The 13,336-nt window shown below is 36.1% G+C and overlaps 1 protein-coding gene across 2 annotated transcripts in view; it reads left to right on the top strand.

Annotated features, from left to right (window-relative positions):
* Nucleotides 1-4,013: 4,013 nt before the first annotated feature.
* LOC131075157 (casein kinase II subunit alpha-2) overlaps nucleotides 4,014-13,336 on the top strand; it is a 67,477-nt gene continuing 58,154 nt past the window's right edge. The window contains exons 1-2 of one of the 2 annotated variants that reach the window (XM_058011982.2): nucleotides 4,014-4,422; nucleotides 5,066-5,195. In XM_058011982.2, the coding sequence (XP_057867965.1) occupies nucleotides 4,337-4,422; nucleotides 5,066-5,195 (216 nt within the window). In that variant the 5' untranslated portion in view covers nucleotides 4,014-4,336. Of the gene's footprint in view, nucleotides 4,423-5,065; nucleotides 5,196-5,413; nucleotides 5,488-13,336 lie in introns of those variants that run through there. The other variant, XM_059221772.1, reaches the window with a different exon arrangement.

The following is a 13,336-nucleotide window of genomic DNA, read 5'->3' as shown; positions in this document are numbered from 1 at the left end:
GGGAAAAACATGTCACCGGTGTAGGTCGGGCCTATAGGTTTGAACTACACTTGGAAAGTGCATAGGGTAAAACTAGTGTAGGTTAGACCTATAGGTCCAACATACACCAAAGGATGGATAACTAAAACAAAGTGTAAGGCGGACCCATAGGTCTGATCTACACTCAAGGGAAAGATAAAATGGTGTAGGTCAGGCCTATAGACTCACCGTACACCAAAAGATGGATCCATGATGTAGGTCGGCCCTATAGGCCTTCCATACACCAAAGAGGGAAAAATAAAGTGAAAGGCAGACTTATAAATTTGTCATACACTTAATAATGCAGACTCAAAATTGGTGTAGGGTGGGCTTATGAATCTGCTATACACCTAACATCACAAAATCAAAGAAGTGTAGGTTAGGCCCATAGACTCGCCATACACCAAGCAAAGAGTTCATGGTGTATGTCAGACCTATGGCCCCACCTTACACTGTGTGTGCAATGGCAGTGGGAAGGGTGGGGTGCACAAAGGGGAAGATAGAGCATTGCTTGGGTTTACAGACTTGAGCAACACATGAATATGGTGTTGTTTGGGTCGGTAAACCCAAACAACACCAAACATAACACCATAAAACAAAGGGAAAGACATATGAAAAAGGTATAAATCGGGTTTATGAACTCGATTTGCACCTAGAGTCCAAGATGGTGTAAATTGGGTCTATAGACCTGATTTGCACGTAGAGCTCACAAAGGAAAATAACTTGGAAATACAAAATGAAAACCACGTGCAAGATGACAAATTCATCTTGAAGTGCATGCATAGAGAAATTGAACCACAAATAGGCCAAAAATTTGTAGGGTTACCCTAATTTTTCACATGTCCAAATTGGGGATAACTCATTCTAATCTAAGACTCTAAGCAATCAATTCCTAGCATTCTTGCATCCATGAAGCATTCATTATCAAGCGTTCTCAGAGATATTCAAGGCTGCATATTCTTCATTCAACCATTATGGAGCAAAATTACATCTTTCATATGCAAGCATGTGTGTGTGTGTGTGTGTGTGTGTGTGTGTGTGTGTGTGTGTGTGTGTGTGTGTGTGTGTGAGATTAGGGTTTTGTCATGTTCATGCCATTTCATACAACATATGTGATTACATTAAAGAAGCAAAACATCATCATCAACAACAATTACAGATCTGAGGTATATCTTTCCATTATTTATTTCAGTATTTGCATTTAGTCATTCAAGGTTAATTCCTAAACTAGGGGTTGACTTAGACAAACCCCTATTCCTAACAATTTTCCCTTTCTTTCTATGTGCAGGAAACATGTACATAGCTATAGTTTTCAAGATTGACATTATTCATAGAGATGAATAGGTTCCCTTTTGGAAAATGAAAAGTTCAGAGGACTGAGGCAACCACTACCACGGTCCCGACAATTTAGGTTGATCTTCTAGGAATGAATCCAAACATCTATTTATTGCTTAGATCTAGGTTCGTGGCTTCGTGCGACAAATTTAACTCACTGTTTATGCCCAATCTCTTCAATATCCACATATTTACCCCAATTTTAACATCTTCAACAAATTTAAATCAATTCGATTCAAGGGAAAGAAGAAACCCATCAAAAGGGCCTAGAATCATATCAGAATCTAGGTCTATTAGGCTTATATCTATCAAAGTCTTATCTTTCCCTAATGTAATGGTACCTAGGAAAAATTAGTGGTTTTACTACATTTAATGGTGGAAACCCTAATTTTTCACCATTACAAATTGCTTTAAAAATAGAATTTTTATTCTAGTACTGCTTATGCTTTCATTAGTTAGTATTTCCCTTTACACAACTAATATAAAACTTAAGAATCCTTTGTTGCACATATAGTGCCAACATCATCCAAGTATACATCCCTGGTTGATAATTAAATGAGACTTTGCTTAGGACATAAGGTTACTCCACGTGGGATTAGTTTCCCAACTGAGCTAAGTGCGTTGATTTATTGTGCTCAACTTTTGCACTTAGTGGAGACCGCTTAGAGTTTATAAATAACTTTAAATAATCTACTAGAAATTGAAATGGTGAAATTCTTCCCAATCAAAACATGGGCAAACCAATTTATGATCGTAAGAAAAAGATCGAGGACAACAAGCAATAATGCAAAGACTTTATGATTGTGTCAGAAATAAACATATGCAAAATTTTCTTTATCCTTTAAGCTCCCAGATCTATATGTTCTCTTCAAACTGTACCATTCTTTAAAAAATCTAAAATGAATATGAATATCGACACACAAATAAAATCACAATGGTTAGTAAAATAGTTGAGAGGGCCAAAATTTAAATTTTTAAATTTGAAAAGTTTTGGGTTTTATATACACGATAATGGAAGTGACCTAAGTCAAGTTCACATTCGTGGGTCTAATCTAGGTGTGATGAATAATAGATCCGAGGACCAAAAATAAATCTTTGTAACTCATAATAACAAGGATCAAGATATGTGGTCACCAACCAAATTTATGCAAGAACATGCCACTTGTAAGTTAATTATTAAATTTAAAACACTCAAATTAAAGTGAACCTAAAAAATAAAAGAAATGAGCATGAATATAGAACTTTCAATTTTACAAAATTAAAGTTAAAAACTATTAACCTCATTTTAACATAAGAATTTTTATATTTTTGTTGGTGAAGGGTATTTTCAATTTTACAAAATTAACCTTAAAAATCATTCACCTCATTTTAACATAAGATTTTTTATATTTTTTGTTGTTGGAGGGTTTTATATCAAGCTTATATAATTGTTATAGCTACCCAATAAAAAAACAAAAAAACAAAAAAACATGAGAGCATGCCCTTTAGGCTAAAACCTCTTTGATTAAGATCCATAGACTTAGGGATCTCCATTTCGCAAAGTCACTGGAGTCATGATTCTAGCCTCATATTTTATGATGCAAAGACCTTGCATTCACCAAATTTTTATCTCTTATGAAACCATTCAAAACCATTCAATTAATAGATCAAAATCCATAAACACAAATTTTATTTTATTAATTTAAAATTAAATAGAACACTTACATAAAAAAACAAGTGCCACATAGTGGCTAGTACTTGCCTTGTTTTTAATATAACTTTAATAATAATTATGATTTATTTTTAATAATGGTTATATTTTAAAAATTATAATAATTAAGTTAAAAAATTAAACATAATTACTTCATAATAATTAAAATTTTACTAGAAAAAATAATATAAATTAAAGAAATCCTAATAAATTTTTAATTTTACAAAATAAAGTTAAATAATTGAAATAGTTTTATATTTAAATCTACTTTAAAAACTAAAATATAATAAACAAAAATGTGTAAACAAAACTATATAAAAAATTAAATATTAAGAAAAATTAAAATTAATAATAAATAACAATAATCTTGACAGATAATAATTTTATTAAGTCAAATTAATTAAATAAAAATAATAATTTATTTTATTATAATATAATAATTTTTTTACTTATGTAATTATTATTATAAATATATATCCCTTAAAATTTTATACAATTTTATACTTTTATTATTTGATTTGATTATAGATAAAATATGATTTATAATGTTTTATAATGTTGGTTTAAAATATATTTCATGCAAATTTAAAAAACAAAAAGAAAATGTAATTTTTTTTCAAGCATATCATTCATAGAAAAACTTAATTCTGAAAAAGTTATTTCTCAAGTAAAAATTACTAAATTTAAAAGGGTAAATTTTTATTTATTATATTTTCAAACATATTTAATTGTGAACTCAAGTTCTATAAAGTTAACAAATATTATGCCACTTGGGAGAAATCTATTATGCTGTGCATCTGTATATACTTTAAAATAAATTTAAAAATTTAAAAGAAAGAAAAAATTATTTGTAAAATTTCATTACAAGAATATTACCTAAGGGCAAGTACTAACAAGCTATAACTACTTTTCTTACCTTCTTTATACATATTGTCAAAAGTCTTTACAATTTTTTAATTTTAACTACGCCTCACCAACTCACAAGCCCAAGCAAGTCTGCATGCTTATATGGTCAATTGATTAAGACCCCCCGGTTTATTTTCCAATCACAGAAAATAAGCACATATTATTTTATTGACACTTACGGTCACATGATCTTGGAACCTGGATGGTCACATCTTCGGCTCTCTGCATCATTTTTCTCAAAATCAAGCTCTATGCACGTAATTATCTTGATCTCTAAAAAAAGAGTACAATTTAACTACCCGAAATTATCACAAAAGGAGTAGTGGGTTCTTACTATGCAACAATCTGGCTCAAAGAATAGGTAAAGCGATCCGGAGGCCTGGTGTGATGTCCAAGGCCCGCGTCTACGCCGACGTCAACGTCCTTCGCCCCAAAGATTATTGGGACTATGAGGCCCTCACGGTCCAGTGGGGGTATGCATATATCCGCCTTTTCCCAAAATTTGGTTTCTAGGCGTACATTTAACTGTAATTCATTTTCACGGTTTTGGATTTCTATGTCAGGGATGATTGTTACCATGATCAAGATGCTTTTCTTTCCGTTTCCCCCAAATTCTTGTTTATGGCGGGATATTCGAGTTGCATGCCAATTTTTAGGGCTTCGGGAGTATAGTCAATGTGTCCATGTCATGGATGTTCATTGCAGTAGTTAGGGTAGTTTTCTACTTTTTTCCCCAGACAATTTTGCTTCGGGTGTATGTTCAATGTGTATGTCGTGTCAGTATTCGGGTGTATGTTCACCGTGTATATCTCATGGTTACCTGTTGCAGTGTTTTGGATGTTACCTACTGTTTAGCCCCGAATTTTCTTTCTGAGCGTATGCTAAATGTGTACATTGTTTTGAGGGATTTTGGTGAGTTTTCAATGTGTAGTTGTTATGGATGATTATTGAAGTGATCGGGGTGATTATCTACTTCTTTCTCATTTATTATTTGTTTGTGGGTGTGAATTTAATGTGTGTCAATTTTTAGGGCTTTGGTTGTATAATCAGTTTGTGTGAATTTTGAGGGTTTTGGATTTATATCCAATGTGTACATGTCATGGATTGTTGTTGCAGTGATCAAGATGATTACGAGGTGGTCCGCAAGGTGGGCAGAGGAAAATACAGCGAAGTCTTTGAGGGGATCAACACTGTAAACAATGAACGCTGCATTATTAAGATTTTGAAGCCTGTCAAGAAAAAGAAGGTGGGTGTTTTCTTATGGATTTTCGTGGGTGTTTACGGAATTTCTGTTTGCTGTTTTTGATAACATGAATTTAAAACATGCTTTGATGCCGGGTTAGTTTTCATGTTAAAGTTGAATTGTGCGTGTTGTGTGGCTTGAACTTTGTGTTCACATTGCAATTTTGTTTCTGTATTGCTAGAAGTTAGTTTCCAAAGTTGCTTATGTTCTATGTCAGTTTTGGAACGGGGCGTCAAGAAATATGCCTGGGAAACTTGCGTTTGCTGATACTTATGAGACATTTATGGGAATAGAGGTTCTGGACAGCCTTTGGTTTCTTTTTTTTTGTTATAAAATGATAAACTCTCATAAAGAGTGTGATATTTAGCCTAGAATAAAATAATTTGTCTTAGAAGCTTTTTCAGAGATGTATGATTAGATTGAATTTATACAGGAGGATGCTTAGTATTGTTTGAACTGAGGTTATTATCATAACGGCAAATTGCTCTACCTTAGAACTAGTTTTTGGTAGCATTATCACCTTCTTCCTTGGTTTAAGCATACAAGAAATAAACTGATATGGAACTTATAAATAAAAATATAGAAAGAAGGAAATTATATTGACTACCACAAAAGACCAAAGGAATTGTAATAGCACAGATACATCTTGATATGGATTTGATATTTGCTGAGAGTTTTCCAAAAATCTCCATATGCCAATCATACGGCCACCTAAGTCCACTAGATACTTCTTAGGACATGCCAACCCATTTTAAGATGGATCTTTGCTAACTTGCATATATCTATAATCAGTAATAATAAGAATTTATAATGATGGTATGATTTTTAACATTGCTTACACCAAATTGGAATTAAGGACCTAACAAATTATATCATTCAGCCATATGATCTGATTTTCTCTTCACATCATAGTGCAATGCATCAAGAGAGTCAGCGTTGTCATCCTTGACATCCTTGAGGTCTTCCATGTCCTTTAACTCCTCAAAAGTGAAAGTGGTATTCTTGTTATTGTCATCAATATTGCAAACTTTATCTTTCTTTGTGTTCTTGTGATTTGTTAAGCGTGTATCGACTGCCCTGCAAAAGAGAAACTATGTTTAAGATAATTGGCATTCATATAGACATCAATGAAATAGAAATTAGATTTGATATTATTTGCAATATCATTTGTATATTTGAATGCGGTTGAAATGAAGGTACTGATTTTGTTTTGGTTCTTGTAAGCTAGAAGATCTTGATGATTAGTTGAATTATGCAACTAAGTTATTATTTACATGTAGCCTATATTATTATGCTGAAGGCATTTATTATTTGAGATGCATGACCTGTTTGGAATCGATGATTGAGAGTTCATGAAAAGCAATGCAAGATGATTCACAACATCTCATCCATTTATCGGTTTTTGTCTTTTGTGTCTGCTCTTTAACTCTACCGGTCATTTCAATTTGTTTCTGTCTTCCTTGGAGTTCCTCCATACAGGTGTCCCCTGTCATTTCACATAAATCGATGGTTGTGCTGGCTAATACGTCTTCCATATCCTTGTCATCAAAGTTTATATACTTTTTTTAATTCTATTCAGGTGATGTCAGTGGATATGGTTTACTATTTTGTAGTTCAGCACTTCTCTCTTGATTGCTATGGTTGAGATGAGGTTTATGATTCTCTGCAACTTTGTGCTATTGATTGCCTTTATCACATTGCTGTGGCAGTCTGATGTGCCTAAAAAATATTAATTTGCACAGAGAATAGACCAGCATGAAAGTGGCTAATCAGAGCGTCATGAGGACTGTGAGTGCAATCCTGCTTTGCATTATAGTGGTGAGAGTTGTCTACTTGGCCATTGATAAAAACCTCCAGGTTTCCTTCACTTTGATTCTTAGCTCTTTCTCTGGAATGCAATGATTACTGCATTTTCCCAGATAAGGTGTGCCACTGAGGCCTTAAAACTCCTTTTGCAATTGCCTCAAAATGCTTTGAAAAAGAACCTGGTTTCCGTTTCTGGTATTTCTTCCTGTACATGGTGATTTAGCGTCTTTGAAAGAGAGTAAGGAGATCCATTGTCATCTAAATTGAAACAGAATTGAGTCCAACAAAATTTATGGGAAGTGAACTTGTACCAATGGATGTGCAATACAAGCGATTAGAGGCTGTACCTCAAGTATTTGATAAATCACTGAAAGGGATGTATCTCTGTGGCCTGCAATGACCTGCACGTTCTCAGATTGGTTGTGGAAATGAGGCCCTGAAATGCATTTGCCAAATGCACAAGAATGCTGTGATGCCTTGAATGACCGTTGCTTGTGGTATTGTTCATTGGTTCATTATTTCTGTTTAGTATCTTGGAACAGGCCAAGGAATTCCATGGCAACCTTATAAAAAATGAAAATGAGAGAATGCATCTATGTATGTGTCATGCCCCCTTCTAAACAATAAAAACCCTAATAAAGAAAATTGTCTTTTTAAGAAGACTTCACAATTTTCTGAATCGATCTCAGGCAAACAATAACGTAGACAAACAAGGAGGATGCACCAATCAGCTTTACTAATGATTCTCCAAGGAGAAGCACCTATTCTCATTATACTAGAGACGTCGATTATATTAAAACTTAATGGCAATTAATCTTCAGTATGCAGCGATCAGCACTATGGCAAGTCTCAATAACATCATTAATGTGTAATCGCAGAAGTATGCTGTCCGACCAAATTGTTAAAGTAAATTATTATAGTAAAGACAATATTAATAAAGTGCGATTTTTGTTAAGGGACATGGGTGCGATTAGTGTTTGCTAATCATCAAAGGAAAAAGAAAGTAAGTTATCCCAAAAGGTGGGATTCATCAAATAAGAAGTTTCATTATGAAACATTGTTTCTTTCAAGTGAAGTCACCTCTCTCCATGAAGGGGCATCAAGGTATATATATTTGAACTATGATTTGTGAAGAGTGGGAGGTGGGAATAAGAGACAATAAGAAATTTGATCAAGCAATAGATTTACAGTTTCACAATTAATTAAACTAGACAGCAGACGTATATGCTGTTCCAGCATGTAGTATGATGCATAATACATGGCATTTTGATCTGGCTGAATTATTATCAGTCTTCCACTTGATAGGAAGTAGGAACGTAATTCAGATAACGTATTGCTATTTTTTTTTGATCAGTAAATTGTAGGATGTGGGCCCACACCCATATAGCATAGTTAACAAAAAGAAGAATGCCTCAGACCTGAAACCGGGGAGCAAAAATGACAGAGAGAAAAAAATATCAAGAAACATCCACAAAAAACCAACTCAACCATGCCAAAGAAAATCTCAATAACTTAGGCAAAAAATCCAGAGATCAGCGTTTCTTATTCTTATACAGGCTCCTGGTAAGGAGTGCTTCCATAGTCCATTGTGTACCTTCATCAATTGAATCCAAAGCTTCCATCTTCAACTTTTCTGGTTCAGATTTCCGACCCCTACGCTTGCTGCTTTTGGGAATATTTGGCTTTAAAATCTTGCTAGCAGTTTGGGATGTGGTATGAATATTAGAACAAGCCAAGACATCAGTCTGATCCAATAGAAAATCATGATCGTTAGCAAGAGCCAACTAGAGCATCTCATCATCTAAAGTATCCTGATGAACTGAAAAAATGATCTTGCTGGTTGGAGGCAACCATATCCTCACCAGTGGGAGGGACTGGGCTCTCGAAGTTTTTGTCCATGAGCCCAACTGATCGGGGGAGCTGGTGAATGCACTGGTGCATGAACACACCATGATTTTTCCATATAAAATCAGCATCTGGACTGCCCTCCTTGCGGATCCATCTCTTGAGATTAAGAGCATGAAGACCATTCATAGATTCAGCATGGCAGTCAGCGATCTTATGCCCAAGTTGGTTGCATTTGAAGCATCGCTTAGGGAGCCCTTCATAGTTTAAAAATTGTATCCAAGAGCCCATAGAAGAATTAATGCGAGCCAAAGGAAAATCAAATGCCTAGCATTTATGAAGAGTTTTTTTTTACGTTGCAGCACTTTGGGTAGGAATTTAGGAAGTTTCTAGAACTATTTCTTTTTGGGGAATTTTATTTAGAGAAAAAAGAAGAAGAGGACAATAAGGGAAAATGACAGAGGAAGAATAGGAAACGGGCAGAATATGATAGGGAAGACAAGAACAGAGCAGTAGTGAAGAGGAAAATAGAGCAACAACCAGGAAGTTTTCTGTAAACAGGGAACCAGAAAGTCAGATGCAGTGGCCTAAAAATATCAACTAGGGCTCAAACTCTGGTAAACTGTCAAGGAGCCGTAGAGGATGCATCTTCCACTTTGATGAAAGTGTCAATCTGATTGATCAGGGATTCAATTTGCTCCACATTTCGCATAACCAGATGTAAATTGTAAAGCCAAAGCCAAATTGGAATATTAGTGATTTGAACATTTGCAGGATTTAAAAAATGAGACCACAAGGTCACGAAAAAACCAGATCTGCCAAAAAACTAAGGTCCATTGTCAAGAACAAACTTGCGATCTTTAGAATTAAGAAAAATCACAAGGAAGAAGCCATGGTCCAGTAGCTCCACCGACGGAGCAGACAAGCTATCCCAAACACACTTGCTCCAAGCTAAGAACTCATCCTCAGATGGCCTCTTCCCAATAGCTTTGTAAACCAAAACCTTTGAGTCAATGCTAGCCGAAATTTGAGAAATGCACTCATTTGAGATATGAAAATCCATTGGCTCGAAAGCCAGATCCACCTTACTATTGCCCATAAATAAAGGAGTGCCATAATCAATTGTTGCCGACAGAGGTGGGGGATCAGGAGCAAGGGGAATGTTTTCTCTAGACACCACAGGAGGAATCATCCCCTGTGCAACAAACCCTAGATCAGCCGTAGGGTTAGCCTTTAGGATTTGATCTTTGCGAAAGACATTGTAAGCATGGAAAGGATTGCAGGCATTTTTATAGAGTTTCTAATTTTGGTTAGTTTGCTTCATAGTCCTTGTGAGAGAAGAAATTTGGAATAGTCATCCAGGATCAGAGAGGCCATTGCTCTTCAACCCATCGCGAGACACACCACGGGTGGAATGAGATTTGCCATGATCACCCCAAGCCAGTCTGTGTTCAACCTGCTCAGCCCTAGCTCCATCTTGCCTCCCACATTCTCCAGCTTCGTTCCGCTTCTTCTTACCTGCCGTCCACACTTGTGCTCCATCCCATTCCTGCAAAACTTCACATATTGCGCACTAACAAGAGAGTCATGATAACGTATTGCTATTGATATATGTTTTTATGTTGCTATTCTTGCCATTATGATGTCTATGCATAATAGAGTATATATATGTAAGATTCTTTAATACTTAAAATAACAAACTTCTTTAATACTTAAAATAACAAACTATCCCATTATGGAGGGGAGGATGTACATATGAGGGATGCAAGTAGCACAAGGTTCCGCTCAAGTAGAGCAACCCTGAGTGGGGCTGGGAGGCGGAATGTGTAATTTTATACCCTAGGTTTGTTAATCAGACTTATATCCTTTTGCTTATGCCCTAGATTGTAATCAGGTTTGTGGCAAATAAGTTAACATTCAGTAAAATCAGAAATAAAGTAAGTAACCAGTAGACAAACACACATACCCTGGGAAAACCTCCAAGGAGGAAAAACCCAACATTAAAGACCTGTTGATGTGTTTTTTATGCACAAAACATTTCAGAATAAAGTACCAAGGTAATTTGCCCTCTCTTGAACAAAATCTCCTCAGATGCTAAGAATGAGATCAACTAAAATGATTCCAAGGTTTCTACATGTCAGGTCTTGACGAGTGGGTAAGTTCAGTGGTTGATGTGAATTGCTGTGTTTCACTTGGGGGCTTACGCAAATGTTTGGATTATCATGAATGATGCGGAATAGGTGTCCTGACAACTTAAGATTTATCAATATGGCTCTGGATTTACTTCTTAAAAAGGGGGAAAAGAGAATAGGGTTCAGGAAATCTATTCTAAAACTAAGAATGTAGGAAATGATGAATGGATTTAATGGAATCAAACCAGGCAAGGTCTCACAATCAGGTATTGACACAATCTTAGTGCAATCATCTAAGGTATACTTAAAGATTTTCAAACTATTACCATCAAGCGTAGACACCATCCAAGTTGATGCTTGTCAACGGACGAGTAATAGTTGAAGTTATGCTTACTTAAATTCCAGTTGACCACACAAGGCACACTTACCAGCGGCAAGAGGCTAGTGGTATGGATTAAGGATTCCACACAAATGAATTCAACAAATCTTCCACTCAATCTAACATACATGAAAATAAATTCTAATCTAACTTGGAGGAATTGAGAACCATGAATGCAAATGCAACATTTGAAGAGCAAAATCACCAACAATTGAACAATGATTAGGATTCAAATAGCTGTAGCATATACCAACAATTCTACAAAAACTCTCTCTTACAAATGAGAGACAAAGGGGCATATATAGAGTCTCTTACAAAAATTGATGGCCCAGATTGATCTAAGATCAATGGTCGAGATCATGCCAACAAAACCCTAGAATTGCCCTAATTAGGGTTACATAAAAAATGGCGCCACCAACATATGGCCCAATGAAAAGATACCTAGTAATCATATAGGGAATCTTCTAGAAGATTCCTTCCTGCATCTCTCTCTCTCCTAGCATACTCCAAGAATCTAGCCAATACTGAATCTAATTCCTCCATGGAAATGCTAGGCAAGGTATCCTGCTGTAAATCAATCACATCCAATGAATCCGAGCAAGCATTCAAAGTGTTCTCCCATTCAGGCATGAGCTTCTGCGAATTATGAACATGAATCAACAAAGAGACCAAGTCATCAATCTGACTCTTCTTCAAAGAGTCCAACTGGCAAAAATACATAAATTTCATCTTGTCTCTTAATTCGGCTAAGTGTAAACCACTAGCATCACTAACATCAACACCCAATAATTCCTCAATCGAGGCAAGGATCTTCATCTGAATGTCCTGAATTAATCCTTCCATCTCCATACAACTCGATTGGGCGTTCTCATAAGCTGATTTCTTCAAGGCTAATGCACAATACCAGCCATGGAAATTATATATGTCTCCACTGTGCACAATGTTCTCGCTGACCAAGGTGGAATTAGGAACCTTCTTCAATGCCAGGAGGCGTGGAATAGTCTTGTCTTGGATAGTCCGGAATTCTTCCCAAACTCCCTCCAAATATTGGATTTTGAATACAAGCGTTGTTGTCCTATCATATGCTTGGACAAACTGAGTAAGGAAATCATCTGCCTGCTTCCTTGTGCTTTCAATCCACTTTTCCACCTCTGAGTGTGTACCTCTCGCTACCTTGCAGTGTGAATGTATTCCATGGTCAACTGCAATAGGGGAAATAAGGGTGGGATCACCACACCTTGTCCTTGCAATATACTCTCTGAGTCTAATATTTTCTTCTTTGTACCTTTCATTCTCCTCAATCGCTGTGTCTAACTTTGCATTGATTGCGTGGAAGTTGTCACCAATCTCCTGAAATTCCTGCCCTGTGGATGGAGGACCAAGGGCGATCGAAGTGATCTGGAAATCCATGGGAGTAGCAGTGTCTGCTGTCATGCCGGCTCTAGGAACAACAATCTGCGCAATCCGCATTCCTGTCTCATCTCTAGCTATGTGTGACAAAATCTCCGCTCTCTTGGGCTCCTTCTTCTTAGCACTCCTAGCTAGGTAGTCATCAATATCATCAATAGGCTGTACCTCGATCATTTGTTTACTTTTCTCCATGCTTCTCCTCAGCCATTCAAGAATAGTGGCCATTTCCATACCATCATCAAGACATACTTCTCAATCCAGTCCTTTCAATGCCGAGATAACATCCTCATTATCATTGGGATTATCCTTAGTCCAATCATATACTTCATTTCCCAAGCTAACTTCCAAAAGGACAGTAGGGGATTCCGGCTAATCATTATTCGGTGCAGATGTTGCTGTGGCATGGAACTCCTGAATATTCTCTGGTAGTATCACTGTGTTGGAACACTGCTGAGTCTCCTTATTCTGTTCTGTTACTTCAATCACTTCGATTGATGAGACATTGGGAGGGGGTGAAGGAAGGATAAGTGGAGGAATGATAGTCTTCTGTTTCTTCTTCACATCCTCAATCT

Source organism: Cryptomeria japonica, chromosome 5, assembly GCF_030272615.1.
Source record: "Cryptomeria japonica chromosome 5, Sugi_1.0, whole genome shotgun sequence".
NCBI classification, from domain to species: domain Eukaryota; kingdom Viridiplantae; phylum Streptophyta; class Pinopsida; order Cupressales; family Cupressaceae; genus Cryptomeria; species Cryptomeria japonica.
The sequence above is the reverse complement of the archived record's forward strand: the minus strand, read 5'-3'. Positions and strand labels throughout refer to the sequence as shown.